Source organism: Pristis pectinata, chromosome 12, assembly GCF_009764475.1.
Source record: "Pristis pectinata isolate sPriPec2 chromosome 12, sPriPec2.1.pri, whole genome shotgun sequence".
NCBI classification, from domain to species: Eukaryota; Metazoa; Chordata; class Chondrichthyes; order Rhinopristiformes; family Pristidae; genus Pristis; species Pristis pectinata.
Window position 1 is genome coordinate 54,851,924 of NC_067416.1, and position 17,423 is coordinate 54,869,346.

General features: G+C 44.9%; 1 protein-coding gene and 1 gene segment (V, D, J or C); both read right to left on the reverse strand.

Annotated features, from left to right (window-relative positions):
* Positions 1–777: 777 nt before the first annotated feature.
* On the reverse strand, positions 778–6,728 carry LOC127576471 (lachesin-like). Its single transcript, XM_052026959.1, has 4 exons — positions 6,659–6,728; positions 3,386–3,668; positions 2,516–2,562; positions 778–1,088 (listed from the first exon to the last, which is right to left on the reverse strand). The coding sequence occupies exons 1-4, from the start codon at positions 6,726–6,728 to the stop codon at positions 778–780; spliced, it is 711 nt and encodes a 236-aa protein (XP_051882919.1).
* A 5,880-nt stretch (positions 6,729–12,608) lies between these two features.
* On the reverse strand, positions 12,609–15,187 carry LOC127576472 (T cell receptor alpha variable 40-like). The segment is given in 3 exon segments: positions 12,609–12,919; positions 14,324–14,357; positions 15,041–15,187. Coding segments are annotated over 3 exon segments (492 nt in total).
* Positions 15,188–17,423: the final 2,236 nt, after the last annotated feature.

The window sequence follows — 17,423 nt, forward strand, 5'->3', positions numbered from 1 at the left end:
CTGATGACCTTCCGATCTGCAGGAACGACTCCATGACCCAAAAGGAAACGACCAGCGAGGTCCAGGAAGGGACCGTCCAGGTGGAAGCCTGCGCCGGGTGAAGAGCCGTCCTCACGAAGAGCCCACCACCGAGACGCGACTCCCGTACCCCAGTGGAACACCTGACGCTGAGTCGCGAGGACAAAGAGTGACGACCAGGCAAACAGGACCGCCCGACGCCGACCCCTGTTTGCCGATCTATGAGGATGCTCTTCCATTCGTGGCAACGGACTCCCAAGGCCCGACCAAAGGAAGGCCCAACAAGCGGAGGACCAGTCCGGAGGACTTACCCGAAGCGATACCCACCTGCGGAGACGCCCGATGCCGCGGTTCCGACACCAGCGTCACTCCTGATCTGAAGCACTGCACTGTCGAGCACACGGAGCGCGAGGGTGTACTGTAAAACGCGAAATTAATGAAAGCCATTGTGTATTACTGCTCGAAATATTGATTAGTGTAGAATATATGGCTTCCCTTTTCCTGTTTCGTGTCAATATGTGACTTTAAGACCCAGTGTAGTTTAATGTTGTACTGTATTTTTTACTCCTTCTACATTCACGATGCGCAAAGATCCCCACTGCACTGGTTTGCTTTTAACAGTGGGCTCCGCGCTCCGACTTCGCGTTTGTTTATGACTCAACATTTGAGTTTTTGTACAGCTTTCCCCCTGCTCTGTAGCGCCGTGTGTCTTTGCCAAACCACATTAGGGATATTGTACAGCTCTCTCCATGGTTTGTTTCAGCGTGCTGTGCGCGAAGTCAGTGCACAGTAATACACAGCTGCGTCGCTCTGTTTCACTTTGGAGATCGTTAACTGGCTGATTTTCTTTCCAGGATCAAGAAAAGCAGAAATTCGTCCTCCCGCTGCCTTTTCCGTATCCTGCTCTCCTGAAGTGTGTCTCTGAAGCAGGAAAATCGGTGCTTGCCCTGGGACCTGCCGATACCAGTGTAGAGTGTCAGCACAGAACCCGGAATATTCACAGCTTAAAGTGACGATTTCGCCAGCAGTAGATTGTTGAACAGGACTCTGAGACCCCGGGAAAATGGAATCTGCAGGAATTAACAGGGAAGAGTTTTGATGATTTACAGATGATTGTTAGAAAAGCATAGCGAAGAATGCATTTCATTTTTACGCCAGTTCGATATCAATTGAAAAGTTTGCAAACTGCATTTGTCGCCCTTGTCAATTATTCTATCGACTTGCTGCGGTGGAAAAATCACTGAAGCATGGCCAATGGGGACAAGCTGCGATTATTGACGAGAATTTGGAGGAAGTTTTGAATCTATGGGAAAAAAAGAAAATTGGTGGAGCAGATTCAGAGAGGCACCATCCTGACTATAGGTTGAATTGACTTTCTCTGTTTTGTATATCTCTGCCATGTATTTATCAGCGGATGTTATTGTGTCTCCTGACGAAGGACACATAGGAAGAAAGATTGTTAACAACTTGTTTTCTTCGCAGTGATGAAAGATCTTTCCAGGCACCTTATTTTTTGCAGCAACCCAGTGCATGGAAAGATCCTAAACAAAGCAATGTGACTGAAGAGCTCCGACTGAGCCGAGCGGACACTGAAGACCTGTGCTGAAACTCTTCACCTTCAAAAACATTTTATCACAAACCATTGGAAACCCTCTGCTATCTGCACTTAAAAATGATCATCAGTGGGACACGATTATCCCCATTATAGTTTCGTTTCAATTGGATACAGTTAGTACAATTATTGTTCCGAATCTCGTCACTGTCTTGTTGATACCTGCGGTTTCTAAATTGCTCGCAGAGAACTTTTCCAACAGTCTTTCAGTTGTACGTTGGGTTCAGTGTGTGCAGTTTTCAATGGGTGTATCATACTCACTCTCAACTGAGCATCACGCACGTCAATATCCCTCTGTAGCATTTAAACAATAAAGAGATACCCACTCAGAGTTCGAATACCCCGGGTAAATATTGACCCATTTCACATAACTAAACCAATTAACCCCACTGTACACCTCGACGCACATCCAATCAATCTGGCTGCGCTTTTACCAACCCTGACATAGGTACTTCTGTCTTTCCACGCAAAACCAACTACGCGGGTACTTGAAAACCACCTCCACTTTCTGAGAATTGACCCGTGACTCTAATTTGTATGAAACCGTTCGGTCACGAACTCCTGATTACATTTGCATATTGATAAATTTTAAATGATGTGGTCATCCCTGGAACACCAACATTGATTGCTCAGGAGCAGCTCCAGTATGCTTCTGTCGGAGAGCTCCATCCCGCCAATGTCTAGACACCAACCCACACACCGCACCCCCACCACCAAACAAGTGGCTCCCTTTGTCAATGTCTCCTCTGGACCACTTTGCAGCAGCCCGTTTCGAAATTGGGCCTGTTTCACTTTGAAGGAATTTGTTGTCAATCGATCCAAATATTAAATGAATCTGAAATGCAGGAAGCAGCAGGAGTCAATGCGATGTTTACGGATACTTACCAGCTGTGACAGTTACTGTCGTCCCTGCTCCGTCCTCATAGTCAGTACTCCACTGATTGGCACACTGAACCTACTCTCAGCCTCCGCTGTACAAGAACCACACTCACCATAATCTCTCCTGCTAACATCACCAAACTTCTCCCAATGATTCCAGGGGCTTCAATACACCACCTAAGGTACAGCGCTCTACAATTCCTTGCTAATTGACATGTTCCTTGTGAGAAAACAAACTCTTTGTATAATGGCGCTGGAGAGCGTGCCGGAGCTCGATTACGGAAAAAAAAACAGAAAATGCATCAAGAACGATCCTCATTGCCAAACAAAAAACAATTGAAAGCGGGAAATTACAAAGAATTTAAAAAAGTGAATATCACCAAACCTTTAATTCCAGTTCTGGACCGGGAGAAGATATATTTTAACTGTAGGGTTTATTTTGATCAGATCTCTTCCACTGTGTGTATTCCAATCGAACACAGTATGACATGTCAGATTCAAATCCCTGAGGACTGGGTAAGATGGGCTTGCAGGAGCTAAGCTCCCAACGATTGTGGTTTCCTGTTACATCTGTTGAAACATGATTTCATCTGGAGTTGGGAATAAGAAAAGTGGTTCATTCATTACCTGTCGCTATACATTAACAAGAGTCTCAGGAAACGCTGAAGCATCCGCGCACAATCTGCAGTGAGAAACAACAGTGTGTGTACTCCACCAATCGAATCCAATCATAATGCAGACTGTGAGGCTGGCGGGATGAGGCGGGACCGGGGCGGTTATCGGCAGATTCACTTCGCCCCTTGATCTGTTCTTGGGATAATCTGCAGTAAGAGTTTTTGTACTGAAAGAAGCCCAGATCATTCACTGTGTTTCCACCTGTACTCAGCTTGACAGTAATAGGTGGCGCTGTCCTCAACTCTCAGATCCCGAATTTCCAACGAGAAAGTCATCTCATTTCTTTTGTTTCTCACAGCAAACCGTCCTCCGCTAGTGATCTTCTGCCGCTCTGACCCGGACTGGGTCACCCTGAAGAACCGTCCAGTTTGAAAACGGTTTGTAAAAGTGCTACGAGGATGGAAACGGCAGGTGATGGTGACAGACTGAAACTCCATCCCGTTAATGATTGTCGGGCTCTGGGTCACCGATTGACTGAAGGAGCCTGCAAGGTAAACACAGGGAACGGTAAATGGACGTCAGAGCCGAAAAACACAACACTACTAAATCCAGACAGAATTTTAAATTCGATATGGTTCGTGAAGATGTCTATTAAACCCGCACAGTGTGGGAGTGTGTGAACGGTACTCACGCCGTAAGCAGATGCATATGGTGAAAAACAGAAAGATTTCCATTGCTTTGTCTCCGGGTGCAAATGCTTTACATTAAGGGAAGATGGAACCCACAGTCGAGACCGCTCCGCAGATTGTCCCTCAGAGTTGAGCTGGGTCACATCACCGACAGGTTTGTGGAGGGATAGTTGATGGTTCTGGTTCTGTGTCTGGTCTTTGAGTACGATGTGAAAGACGCTCCCACTTTCCTCTGACGTGGATTGTGTGGGAGGAGTAGCCCTGTCAGCAAAGGCTTCCGCTCTCCTTTACAGCAATAGGCCCAACGACCTTTACTGCAGCAGTTAGCGTAACGCTCGTCCAGCCGCAACGACCAGCGCTCAATTCCCGCCTCTCTCTGAAAGGAAGTTCTACGTTCTCCCCGAGTGTCGGTGAGGTCTTCCTCCGGGTGTTCTCTTTCCCTCCCACATTCCAGAGATGCACAGGTTAGGAGATGTGGGCATGGTATGTTGGTGCATGTTGGTGCCGAAGGAGTGGCGACAGTTGCGGGCTTGCCCCAGCACATTCTCAGTAACGCAAAAAGAAGAATTTCACAGTGTGTGTCGATGCACATGTGACGAATAAATACATATCTAACATGTGATTGTTTTGTGCTTGTCGACGTTGTGACGTGGTTCGATTGCTTGCGGAGAATGGCTAGGATCTTACTCCAGAAGCGACACAAACCAGACACCTCCCATTACCGTGCAGGCAGGCACTCAAGAGGAGATTACAAGCTCTCCCTCATCCGAGGAGGTGGTTTCGGTATTTTCAACTTTTGTTTCAACCATTAAATCACGGTCACCTTTCTTCCACAGAAAGCAGAGAGGGACAGAGAGCAATGAGTGCGGAGACACGTTCAGGTTGTCTGACAGTGACGAATCTGGTATCATTTGGGATCCGTGATTGTCCATCGCAATTCGCAATCTTAATCAATCATTGGACTGGGGCGAAGAAATGACTAAACACCAAGTTTATCACTGATCAAGCTGAAGGTTGGACTGTCAAAAGGGAAGAGGACAGAGGGAGGCCACAGGGTAACAGAGAGAAGTTGCTCAAGACCGTGGCAAATGTAATACAATGTTGGAAATGTGACGATGTGTGCTGCGGTGCAAAAATAACACAGCAGAACATTTAATTAAATTGTCCAATATTGGGGTTTGTTCGTGCTCAAGAAGAAATGACCATTCAGTATTTCATAACCAACGTGCAGGCTTTCATTTTGAGAGGATTTAATTACAGGAGCAATTGTGGCTTTCTGCCATTCCCCAGGGGCCCTTGGACATCCCGTATGGAGCAGTCTGCACATTTTCGTCCTGTTGCATCTGGGGTGCAATGGATAATTTTGAATACTGTGGAACCAACTTTTTGTTGCATGGATTCCACGCAGAAAATGCAGATGACGGGAGGAGTTATCTTCCAATCCATAGCAATGCTTATGGCTTAACAATACCGAGAATAGAAACAACTAATAAATTTCTTGGCAATGACAACTGAGTAAATATTCCACCCTTGAAAAACAACAATATGGAAAACCTGCAGATCGCAATTTATTTCCTATTATTTTGAACAAGTGTCAATCTTCCGTGTGAAACGACTCAGTTACCACATTAAATAGTATCAGTCTCAATGTGTGTCATTTTATACGATTTACACAGAATTATGTAGTTTTCCAGTGGGAGCTGGAATATTGCTTTTCATCTGTGCTTTCTGTCAAGCAATTTCCTGAAATTTCTGATTCAGTTTGGAGACACAGATAATGAGAGAGAATCACCACTTTCAGGTTAATTGACGTGATAGATTTTCCCTGAAATTGAGAGACCAGCAAACAAAAATATGTAAGCCAGTTACGGGCTTCGAAATGCAAGGTGAAATCAAGTTTGTGAACACTTTTAACTGGACAGTGCATGACAGATAAAGGTGGACGAATAGCTAATCTGCAAACACATCTTCTAGGCGATAGGTTCCCTCAGGAGATGACAGGGACTCTAGAATGGATGGAATATATAATGTACCTCAGACATTGAAGAAGTAGATTTTGAACGTTCTTTCAACACACATGGAGTGGTTGTATTATTTCTATTTAGCTTTCAAATTACATGTCACCCTTTCTGCAAAATAATTTTTAAGTAACAGAGGATTCAGTTCACTGCAAATGACATTAACAGTCGTGATTCAGTTCACAAATGAACACATGGAGAAGGAAAACCTGAACTGACATGTTTTTTCCACTTCTAATCGTTTAGTGCATTGCTGAAATTTCAACAAGGGACTCTGCAATTGACAACAGAAACATGTGATTTGAAGGAGAATAAATTGCCTCGTGTTACTGTGAAAAGTTTGACGAAACGTCATGGAATATCAGTTGAGAGCCTTCAATAAGATTAGCCAGTGCAGTTCTGTTTCTGGAATTTAAATGTTCCGTATGACTTGGTGGATATTTTAAAATAAATTAACGGAATTGGTTGCATAACCTCAGGTAACTTAGTCCACTTAATTATGTTATCAGAGCATAACGTTTAATGCTGAGCGACGGGTCTTCCGAGTGCACAAACCTATAACTTTTTCTCAAAAGGCAGGTATCGACAGAACGAACGTAAACATATTGTGGAGGTTTTATGAGTAAAATGAAGTGATGGGTGTATATAATTCAAGAAGGAAGGTTAGGCTACAAATCGACAATAGTCCAATGAATATGTGAAATGCAAGCAAATAAAGTTAAAAGGCCTTCAGTTTATTCGAAATTATTTGATAACCCTCCACCTTTGTCTTGAATTTTTTCTGCATCATTCGGCACGGCAGCTCTGTGGGGATCACAGCAACTGACACATTGCCAATATGGGCTCGTTCACTCTCCGTGCCCAAGAAGCGCTCTGGCACTTCCTTCCCAAGCCCATGATGCTCGTGATACCATCCCCACTAATGGTCATAATTTTGAACAACGATGCTGATGACTCCAATGTTCGTTTTCATCGTCAACAGCACTCTGGGCGCCGTACAGTCTTACGGGGAACAATGGTGTGGTAGAGTTATACGGCACGGCAACAGCCCTTCAGCCCAACTGGTCCATGTCGAGCAAGTTGTCCATCCAAGGTAATCTCATTTTCGTGCGTTGGCCTAATACTTTCAAATCTCTCTTGTTCATGTACCTGTCCAACTGTCTTTTAAACGTTGTTATTGGATCTTCCGAAATCGTTTGATTTTGAACATCAATCCCAAACCGTACCACACTATGTGTATACAATGTGCTCAACCTGCCGCACTTGCCAACTGTTTGCCGATAACAATAATGGACAAACACTAAAGAAAAGGAAGTGTAATATCCGAAAGGACAGGACCAATACCATCTGGAAACAAAGGGAAATTTGGATGCTGGAAATGTGCAATGAAAAAAAAGTGAAAACTGGAAATGGTCAGCAGGAAGCGTGCAATTATGTGGACTGAAGCTTGTCTACGTTCGTTATTTTGCACCGTCAGCCTCTTTGGGATGTTCTTTAAGAGGAAAGGTATTTAATTTGAGAAGATCAAGCTAACGGTGCTTAGGTATGGAGTTACATTCCCCTATCCGTAAATAATTGTTGAGATCGGGTTAGCAGTGACACATTGGGAATACCTTCTCACACATAGCGCCAGGGAGTAGGATTCTGAAAGAACTCCAGTTAAAATCAGATTTAGCCTTTCTGGATCAAAGAGAAGCATGAGAGGAAAAAAACATGAACACTATATTTGCAGTTCAGATTCCACACTGTACGTAAATAATTGGCATTGTCTCCCTCTGCTGTTCCACAAATAACTACCCTCCTTATCTAAAGTGATGGCAGGTCGAGTAAATCATCGAGTGCAACAGTGCGACAACACCGTTATCCCCCGCTTCCGTTCTGGTCCTGCGAACACCGCGCCAGTCAACTATTAAAAGCAAAACAAATAAATAAGTATCGACATTTAATTGGGTGGCTGGGGTCAGTACAACATTTTGCCGGATGGAAATCGCAGACTGTTGAATCAATAGCTTATTGAAACTGAAGTAAAGAAAGGGCATGCTGCAAAATTCGGCAGTTCATCGACATATATTTATCTAATGGAAGGATAAATATCAGTCTGGACTTTTTAAATGCTCATTATGTTACTAATGATGCTGGAATAAACTGTTAGTTTAAATTACACTGGCCACATTCACTGCTGAAATTGCACTATCCCTTTGAAAACTTATCAACATAATAACACAGATGATTAAATCGTAATATCAGTGCAAAGGTAACTGGAGACAATACAATATTTGCAGGGGCTAGTGTCCAGTGAGATTTAACAAACAGAGGATCGTTGTAACTTCAATAAATTGCGCATTGGTTAATACAAATTAATACAGAGACAATTTTGCAAACACAATGTAAATAAGGACAGCAACTAGAGTAATAAAACGATATTTGTAAACTTTGGTTAATACAGTGATAATTCTGTTAAGGTGTGCTTTAAAACAACAGTTGCTGGACCTTGTTTAGTGGAGGAGCCTCAGTCTGAACACAATGTGTTTGACCCTGATCCTGGAGTATTTAATAGAGAATGTTGAGGGAACAGGCGCTACTGCTGCCCATTTCATGGGATAACATCAATGGATTACGGTGTATCCCATCAAATATTATCTCACAGCGCAGCGATACATTGCCCATTCAGAGACAAGGCCCGCTGAGGCTGTCTGAGAAAACGGTTTCTTATCCGCATCCACGCCCCAGAGAAGCGGGCAGGGATATCTCGATACCGCTCCTTCCCGCCCTTGCCGAATCTCTTCAGTAAATATCTCGGATATTCCCCGGTATTCTGGATGTTCCAGTAGATGGCAGGAATGTTCTCCGATGTAGACTAAGTACATCGGTATTCTGGTCTGTCCTTCCTGAAATAAAGGTTCAGAACAATCCTGGGAAATCGGATCTTCGCCACACTCTGCTGCGAAAAATCACTGAACTCAATCAGTCTGGAAGTGGATGTGACCTACAGGACACATACTGACCATTTACACTGAGATTCAGTGGGCAGTAGAACCACTGAGATCAGCAGTGAACTGGAGGGGTGTGTGACTCCTGCTGGAGATTCAGACTGGATACATTTTTAAAGCATATTCAGTCCGGAGTAAAAGATTAAATAGGAAAGTCATATCATGGGCGGGTTTCATTGATTATAAGTCCTGTGGAGTCTGCAAAGAAGATGATGGGGTCACGGCCCTGGATGTCAACCAAATTTAAACCAATCAGGAGGAACTTCAGGTACAGTCAGTACCGATTCTCTTCAACTCCCTGCTCTGATTCTCTGTGGGCAAGGGATTTCCGCTGTTAGATGTCGTGCTCTTTGACAATTGCTCTCAGGTGAACAGCCGCAGTAAGTAGCGTTGTGTTGGAAGCACTGGGAAACGGACTACATACATTTCACGGGATAAAACAGCCTGAAAAGGCTGCGAAAATCTCATGTGCTTGTGCAGCGTCTGTGGAAAGAGAAGCAGCGATATGGCTTTGGATCGAAGATCCTTGCTCAGAAGCAACTGAGCACGCGCATTATTATTGTGCACCGCATCTCAGATGCTTCAAACGAGTGGGGTGTTTGAGGTAACTCAAGGTTGCCCTCGTGTTGCTTGGCGGCGCGAACTATGAGCACACACCGAAAACAAACACGGACGCTCAAAGCCACGCCTCACAGATACACACAGCCACAAAACTTGTTGGAGAGAAAGGGACGAAAAGTCAGAGAAAAATAGCACACATCATTATTCAGATAGTGATGCACTCGAACATAGTCACCGTTGGAAGATTATCATCATTTGGCATCAATAGTTGCATATTGAATATTCTAAGGGACACTGTTTCGGCGATGAGAATCTGGAATAAATCTCACTCCCATTACCCAGCATTTGGTCTTCCCCCGCGCATCCTGTGATGTATCTGGGTGTAAATGGTCATCGCTCTCACACCGCCGAAAGCCAATGGAATATAGAATTGAAGAACAAAGAATGTGTGTCTAAATTAGACACAACGCTTGTTCGGTGACAGCTTGCGTATGGTGTAAAATTCTGTTCACCATATTAAACGAAGATGTCTCTACAATGGAAAGACAGCAAATAAAAGTACAATGATGTGCTCAGGCAGGGAATTTACAGGAAGGGTTACGATTGGGTATGCTCTGGTTGTTTTCTTTGCAGCAGAGGATGCTGAGGAGAAACTGAACAAAGTTGTTTGCACCCTCGAGGAGGCCAGTGAAGAAAATTAAATTGATAAATAATCTTTAGCTCTAGGGTCATAAAACAGGAACTGTTTTTCTAAAGTAATCTACAGGAAGTTCAGAGGGTTGCTGGAGACAGGATTTCTATTCAGGGAGTGGCAGTGGACCGGACCTCCTTTGCCTAAGTGAGGACGAGGCAGAAACCCACACCTGATTTGAAGAGTATGTGATTATTGCTCAGGGAGCCGTGAAATTCCGGGCTCCGGTCTCAGCGCTGGGATGGGTGAAGTTATTAGTTGTTTACTTCCCGCTTTCACTAACACGGCCACGTTCCATTGCATCGGACAGTCTCTATCATTGTCTGAATCTCGTTGTCTGACTCATTATTAACGCGGAGACATTGAGTTGCACATTTGCAGCATGTCGGACCAAGTCGACGATCTCAAAATCTGGTTTGATCACTTGTCCCTTCTAACACTATCTCTGGGTCAATCTTCCTGTGTCCCCTCTACCTGAGTCATTGTCTCCACTACATCATTCTCTGCGTCACTGCACTTTACTCGTTACCACTAGGTACTAGTTTAATACGAACAGTGTATTCACACAGCTGCATGTTGTACCCCAGGAAATGAAACGAGAGGCCGGCGATCATTCGAAAACAAATTGGTGAATCGTGAGTCCACCAAATTTTGAACAACGCAGAGATGGAACCCCGAACGGATCCCAGTATCCCAACTGGTGGGGTACACCGGCGACACTGAGAAGATGGGTGACGGCAGTAATCGACGGAGATTCCGCAGGAAGGTTTCACACTGAATAACAGATGAAGCGCAAGGAATCCTGCATGGAGTGAAACTCACGGGGAACTGAGACACATTAGGACTGGATCTCAGGATGGGGACAAATTACGGTTGCATCTGGTTTCGGGGGGCATAGAGAAAACGTCCACCGGAGGCGGGAGTTTCTGGAGTGGTTTACATGAGTCTCAGTGCGCAGAGTCTCATGAGTCTGAGAGCGCAGAAATAATTTGCAGAGTAGCTCAGCTGCAGCCCCGAGACAGTCAATCTGGGGAGTTTATCTGAGTGACTAATGCTGAAGAAAAGAGGTTTTGTTGAAAATATACATTCATAATTTGTGGGTACTGCATTGAATTGCAGAATAACTCGCGCAGGCATTGTGACAGATAATCATATGTTCCCTCAGTGGTCTCAAACTACATCTTCGACCACCTCCGTGCCTCGGGGATCTGAATTCCTTTCCAATATCGAAAAACTGGGAAAGATTTTGGCATCGAATTGACAACAGAAGTCTGGCTCAGAACTTCCATAAGAGGGCAGCCGAAGTACAGGGTCCGCCCGGCCTGCTCTGTCTGGGAAGTCGGGACATTTCTTTCGACTGACTTCACCAAAGAATCTGGAAATATTTTTCACTGAAAATTCAGTGATCAGGATTTGACGCATTTCCCGTTGCGGCACGGGTCCTATAGCCACTCAGTGAGAAACGGATTTAATGCTTTTTGGGGAAACAAAGTTTGTGTCAGAGACTGAGCGCGGGTTAGCCTCTGGAATTTCAGCGCCACCACCGCCAGGTGAACCAACAGCAGCACATCTCAGTTTACAGTATTACTGCTGTGTAAATCCGTGGGTTTAAAAGCAACACACACTGCTGACTCAACAAGATGGCGCCGCATCAAGGCGACTCGTTGCAATCTTCTATCTGCAGATCTGCTCAATACTTCTGCAAAAATCGTTCTATTCTTCTAAATTGAAATTAAATGTTTCAAAGAATTGCAAATAACATTCTTTTAAATCTTCTTACAGGGCGGACGACCTGCTGACTTTCAGGAACACTCCTGGACACAGATGGAAACGACCAGCGACGTCCAGGACGGGCCCGTCCAGGTGGAAGTCTGCACAGGGTGAAGAGTCGACCTCTCGAAGCCCTCACCACCGCGCCCCGACTCCAGTACCCCAGTGGAACAACTGACGCTGAGTCGCGTGGACCCGGAGTGAAGACCAGACGAACAGGATTCCCGACGCCTACCATAGTTTCCCGACCTATCCGGAGGCTTGTCCATTCGACGCAACCGAGACTTGACCAGAGGCAAGTCCCGACAAGCCGAGGCCGAGTCCGGAGGCCCTACCCGAAGAGATGCCGGATGCATGGGTGGACACCAAGGCCACACCAGTTCGGAATCCCAACCCTATTGAGTACCAGGGTGCGCGAGTGTACTGTAAAACGCGAAATCAATGAAGGCGCTTGTGTGTTTCTGCTCGGGGAATTGATTAGTGTGGAATATATGTCTTCCCCTTTGCTGTTGCGTGTCAATATGTGACTTTGAGACCCAGTGTGGTTTAATGCTGTGCTCACTTTTTACTTCTTCTACATTCACGCTGTGCAAAGATCCCCATCGCACTGAGGATGCTTTTTTACAGTGGGCTCCGTGCTCCGTAGTCGCTTATGTTTATGATCCAACATATAAGTTTTTGTACAGCGCTCCCCCTGCTCTGCAGCACCGTGTGTCTGTCGGAAAGCACATGAGGGTTATTGTACAGCGCTCTCCATGGTTGGTATCAGTGTGCTGTGCGCGAAGTCAGTGCACAGTAATACACAGCCGCGTCGCTCTGCTGTATTGTGGAGATCGTTAACTGGCTGATTTTCTTTCCAGGATCAAGAGACGCGGAAATTCGTCCTCCCGCTGCCATTTCCGTATCCTGCTCTCCTGAAGTGTGTCTCTGAAGTAGGAAAATCGGTGCTTCTCCTGGGAACTGCCGATACCAGTGTAGAGTGTAAGGACAGAACCCGGTATATTCGCAGCTTAAAGTGACGGTTTCGTCAGCAGTAGATAGTTGAACAGGAATCTGAGACCCCGGGGAAATGGAATCTGCAGAGAATAACAGGAAAGAGTTTTGATGATTTACAGATGATTGTTAGAAAAGCGTAGCACGGAAGAATCAATTTCATTTTTACGCCAGTTCGATTCAATTGAAAAGTTTGCAAATTGCATTTGTCGCTCTTGTCAATGACCCTATCGACTTGCTGCGGTGGGCAAATCACTGATGCATGTCCAATGGGGACAAACTGGGATTATTGACGAGAATTAGCGGGAAATTTTGAATCTATGGGAAAGAAACAAAGTAAATTGGTGGAGCAGCTTCAGAGAGCCACTACCTGACTATGGGTTGAATTAACTTTCTTTGTTCTGTAAGTTTCTGTCATTTATTTTTCAGTGGAGTATATTGTTTCTCATGACGAAGGACACAAAGGAAGAAAGATTGTTAACAACGTGTTTTCTTCTCAGTGATGAAAGATCTTTCCAGACATCTGATTTTTTTGCAGAAGCAGCAGCCCAGTGCATGGCAAGATCCTAAACAAAGCAATGTGATTTAACAGCGACGACTGAGCCAAGCGGACACTGAAGACCTGTGCTGCAAAGCTTGACCTTCAGAAGCATTTTATCGCAACCTGTTGTAAAACCTCTGCTCTCTGCCCTTAAACATTATCATCAGTGAGACACGATTTTCTCCATTTTAGTTTCGCTTCAATTGGATAGAGTTAGTATCACTATATTTCTGAATCTCGTCGCTGGCTTGTTGATGCCTGCGGTTTATACTTAGCTTTGCATAGAACTTTTCCCACAGTCTGTCACTTATACGTTGGGTTCAGTGTGTGCACTTTCCATTGCGTGTATCAGACTCACTCACAGCTTAAAATCACCCATGTCCATCTCTCTCTGAGGCATTTAAACGATAAATAGATACCCACTCAGATTTCGAATATTGACCCGATTCACAGAATTTAACTAATTCAACCCTACGGTACACACCTCAGACACCTCCAGTCAATCTGGCTGCGCTGTGAACAACTCTGACTCTGTACTTCTGCTTTTCCACCCAAAACCAACTACGCGAGTCCTTGAAAACCACCGACACTTCCTGTAAATTGACCCGTGACTCTTACCAGTATGAAACCGTTCAGTCAGGTACTCCTGTTTGCATTTGCATATTGATAAATTTTAAGAAAATGTGGTCTTCGCTGGAACACCAGCATTTATTGCTCAGGAGCAGCCCCAGTATGCTTCTCCCGGAGAGTTCCACACCTCATACACCAGACATACACCCAGACGCAGTTCCCTTTGCCTCTGTCTCCTCGGGCCAACTTTTATAGAAATACGTTTCGAATTAGGTTTGTTTCACTTTGAAGGACATTTTTGCAATCGATCCAAATATTAAATGGAACTGAAAATCGCGGAGCAGCAGGAGATAAGACGATGGTTATTGTTACTTACCAGCTGTGACGGTCAATGTCGTCCCTGCTCCGTCCTTATTATAAGTATTCCACTCATAGGCACAGTGACCCTGCTCTCAGTCTCCGCGGTACAATAAGCACCCTCACCTTAATCTGTCCAGAACCATCACCAATCTCTTCCCAATGATTCCAGTGGCTTCGGTACAATACCTAAGATACAGTGCTCTGCAATTCCTGGCCAATTGACCTGTTCCTTGTGATAAAGCAAACTCTTCGTATAATGGCGCTGGAGAGCGTGACGGAGCTCGATTCCAGAAAGAAAAACAGAAAACGGATCAAAAACCACCCTTTTTTCCAAACAAAAAAACAACTCAAAGCAGGAAATTACGATGTAATTAACCAGACAAGACAGTGAATATCGCCAAACATTTAATTCCAGTTCTGGACCGGGCGCAGATATATTTTAACTTTCGGGGTTATTTTGTTCAGATCTCATCCACTGTGTGTATTCCAATCGAACACAGTATGACATGTTAGTTTCAAATCTCTGGGTACTGGGTGAGACGGGCAGGCAGGAGGTAAGCTCTCAACGATTGCGGTCTCCTCTTACGTCTGTTGAAACATGATTTCATCTGGAGTTGGGAATAAGAAAAGGGGTTCATTCATTGCCTGTCACCGTACATTAACATGAGACTTAGGAAACGCTGCGCCATTCGCGCACACTCTGCAGTGAGAAAACACAGTGTGTGAAATGCACCAATCCAATCTTCTCATAATCCAGACTGTGAGGCTGGCGGTATGAGGCGGGATCGTGGGGTTTATCGGCAGATTCACTTCGCACCTTCATCTGTTGTTGGGATAATCTGCAGTAAGAATTTTTGAACCGCAGGAAGCCCAGGTCCATCACTGTGTTGTCCACTTGTACTCAGCTTGACAGTAATAGGTGGCGCTGTCTTCAACTCTCAGATCACGAATTTCCAATGAGAAAGTCATCTCATTTCTTTTGCTCCTCACAACAAACCGTCCTCTGCTGGTGATATGTTGGCGCTCTGACCCGGGCTGGGTCACCCTGAAGAACCGTCCAGTTTGAAAACGGTATGTACCAGTGCTACCAGGATGCAAACGGCAAGCGATGGTGACAGACTGACACTCCATCCCGTTAATGGCTGTCGGGCTCTGGGTCACCGATTGACAGAAGGCGCCTGCAGATTATACAAAGGGAAAGGTGAATGGACGTCAGAGTTAAACCAAGCAACGCTGCTAAAACCTGGACAGTGTTTGAAATTCGATATGGTTCCTAAAGATATCTATTAAACATGCACAGATTGCAAGTGTTTGAACGGTACTCACGCCGTAAGCAGATGCATATGGTGAAAACCAGAAAGATTTTCATCGCTTTGTCTCCGGGTGCAAATGCTTTACATGCAGGGAAGATGGAACCCACAGTCGAAACCACTCCGCAGATTGTCCCTCAGAGTTGTGCTGGGACACTTCACCGACAGGGTCGAGTAGGGATAGTTGATGGTTCTGGTTCTGTGTCGGGTGTTTAAGTCCGATGTGAAAGACCCTCCCACTTTCTCTGACATAGACTGTGTGGGCGGAGATGATCTGTCAGCGAAGGCTGCCGCTCTCCTTCACAGAAGTAAGCCCAAGGGCCTTTCCTGTTGCAAACAGCTGAACGCTATTACAGCGCAAGAGACCCGGGCTTAATTGAAGCCGCTGTCCGCAAGTAAGTTGTACGTTCTACTCGAGTGTCTGCGTGGGATTCCACCGGGTGCTCTAGTTTCCTCCCACATTCCAGAGATGTATAGGATAGGAGATGTGGGCATGGTATGTTGGTTGTTTTTTGCGACTGAAGAGGGGCGACACTTGCGGGCTGGCCCCAGCAACATTCTCAGTAACACAAAAGGATGCATTTCACTGTCAGTTTCGGTGTACTTGTGAAGAATAAATACATATCTAATATGTGATTGTTTGCTGTTTCTCGATGTTAGGACGTGGTTCGATTGCTTGCGGAGAATCGCTAGGTTCTTAGTCCAGAGACGACAGAAACCAGACCCCTCCCATAACCGTGCAGGCAGGTACTAGAGAGGAGATTACAAGTTCTCGCTCAACCGAGGAGGTGGGTGTCGGGATTTTTACCCTTTGTTAGAACCATTCAATCTCGGGCACCTTTCTTCCACAAAAAGCAGTAAAAGGACGGAGAGAAAAGAGTGCGAAGACTCGTTCAGGTTGTCCGACTGTGACGAATGCGGTAAAATTAGGAATCCGTGTTTGTCCATCGTTGTTCACAATCTTAATCAATAATGCGGCTTGGGGGAACAAATGCCTAAATTCCAAGTTCGTCACTGATAAATATGAAGGATTGACTGTCAAAGGGCACAGGGAGCCACAGGGAAACGAAAAGAAGTTGAACAAGACCGCAAGACCGTGGCAAATGCAATATAATGTTGGAAATGTGAAGGTGCGTGCTGCAGTGCAAAACTAACACAGTAGAACATGTAATTAAATTGTACGAGATTAGGTTTTGTTCGTGCTCATGGATACATGACCATCAGTATTTCATAACCAACGTACAGGTGCGGCAATTTCTTCTGAAGGTAAGTAGTCATGGATTTCATTGTAAGAGGATTTGATTAAAGGAGTAATTGTGGCTTTCTGCCATTCCCCAGGGGCCCTTGGACATCTCGCATGGAGCGGTCTGCACAGTTTTTGTCCTGTTGCATCTGGGATGCAACAGATAATTTTAAATAATGTGGAACGAACTGCCATTTTTGTTGTTATGGTTTCCACGCAGAAAATGCAGGTGACCGGGAGAGTTCTCGTCCAATCAATAACAATGCTTATGGTTCAAGCAATACCGAGGATAGAAACAACTTATAAATTTCTTGACAATGACAACTGTGTAAATATTCCACCCTTGAAAAACAACAATATGAAAAACACGCAAATCGCAAGTTACTTCCTTTAATTTTGAACAAATGTCAATCTTCAGTGTGAATGAAATCATTTACCACATTAGGTAATATCAGTCTCAATGTGTGTCAGTTTATACGATTTACAGAAAATTCCGTAGTTTCCTGTTGAGAGCTGGAATATTGCTTGTTATCTGTGCTTTTTGTCAAGCAATTTCCTGAAAT

Excerpts from the sequence above, each read along its gene's own strand:
- LOC127576471 (XM_052026959.1), bottom strand. The coding sequence starts at position 6,728 with ATGGGCTTGGGAAGGAAGTGCCAGAGCGCTTCTTGGGCACGGAGAGTG. Across the intron at positions 3,669-6,658 it reads CGAGCCCATATTGGCAATGT|GCTCCTTCAGTCAATCGGTG; the intron begins GTCAGTTGCTGT and ends TTTACCTTGCAG. Across the intron at positions 2,563-3,385 it reads TACTGTCAAGCTGAGTACAG|TACTGACTATGAGGACGGAG; the intron begins GTGGAAACACAG and ends CAATCAGTGGAG.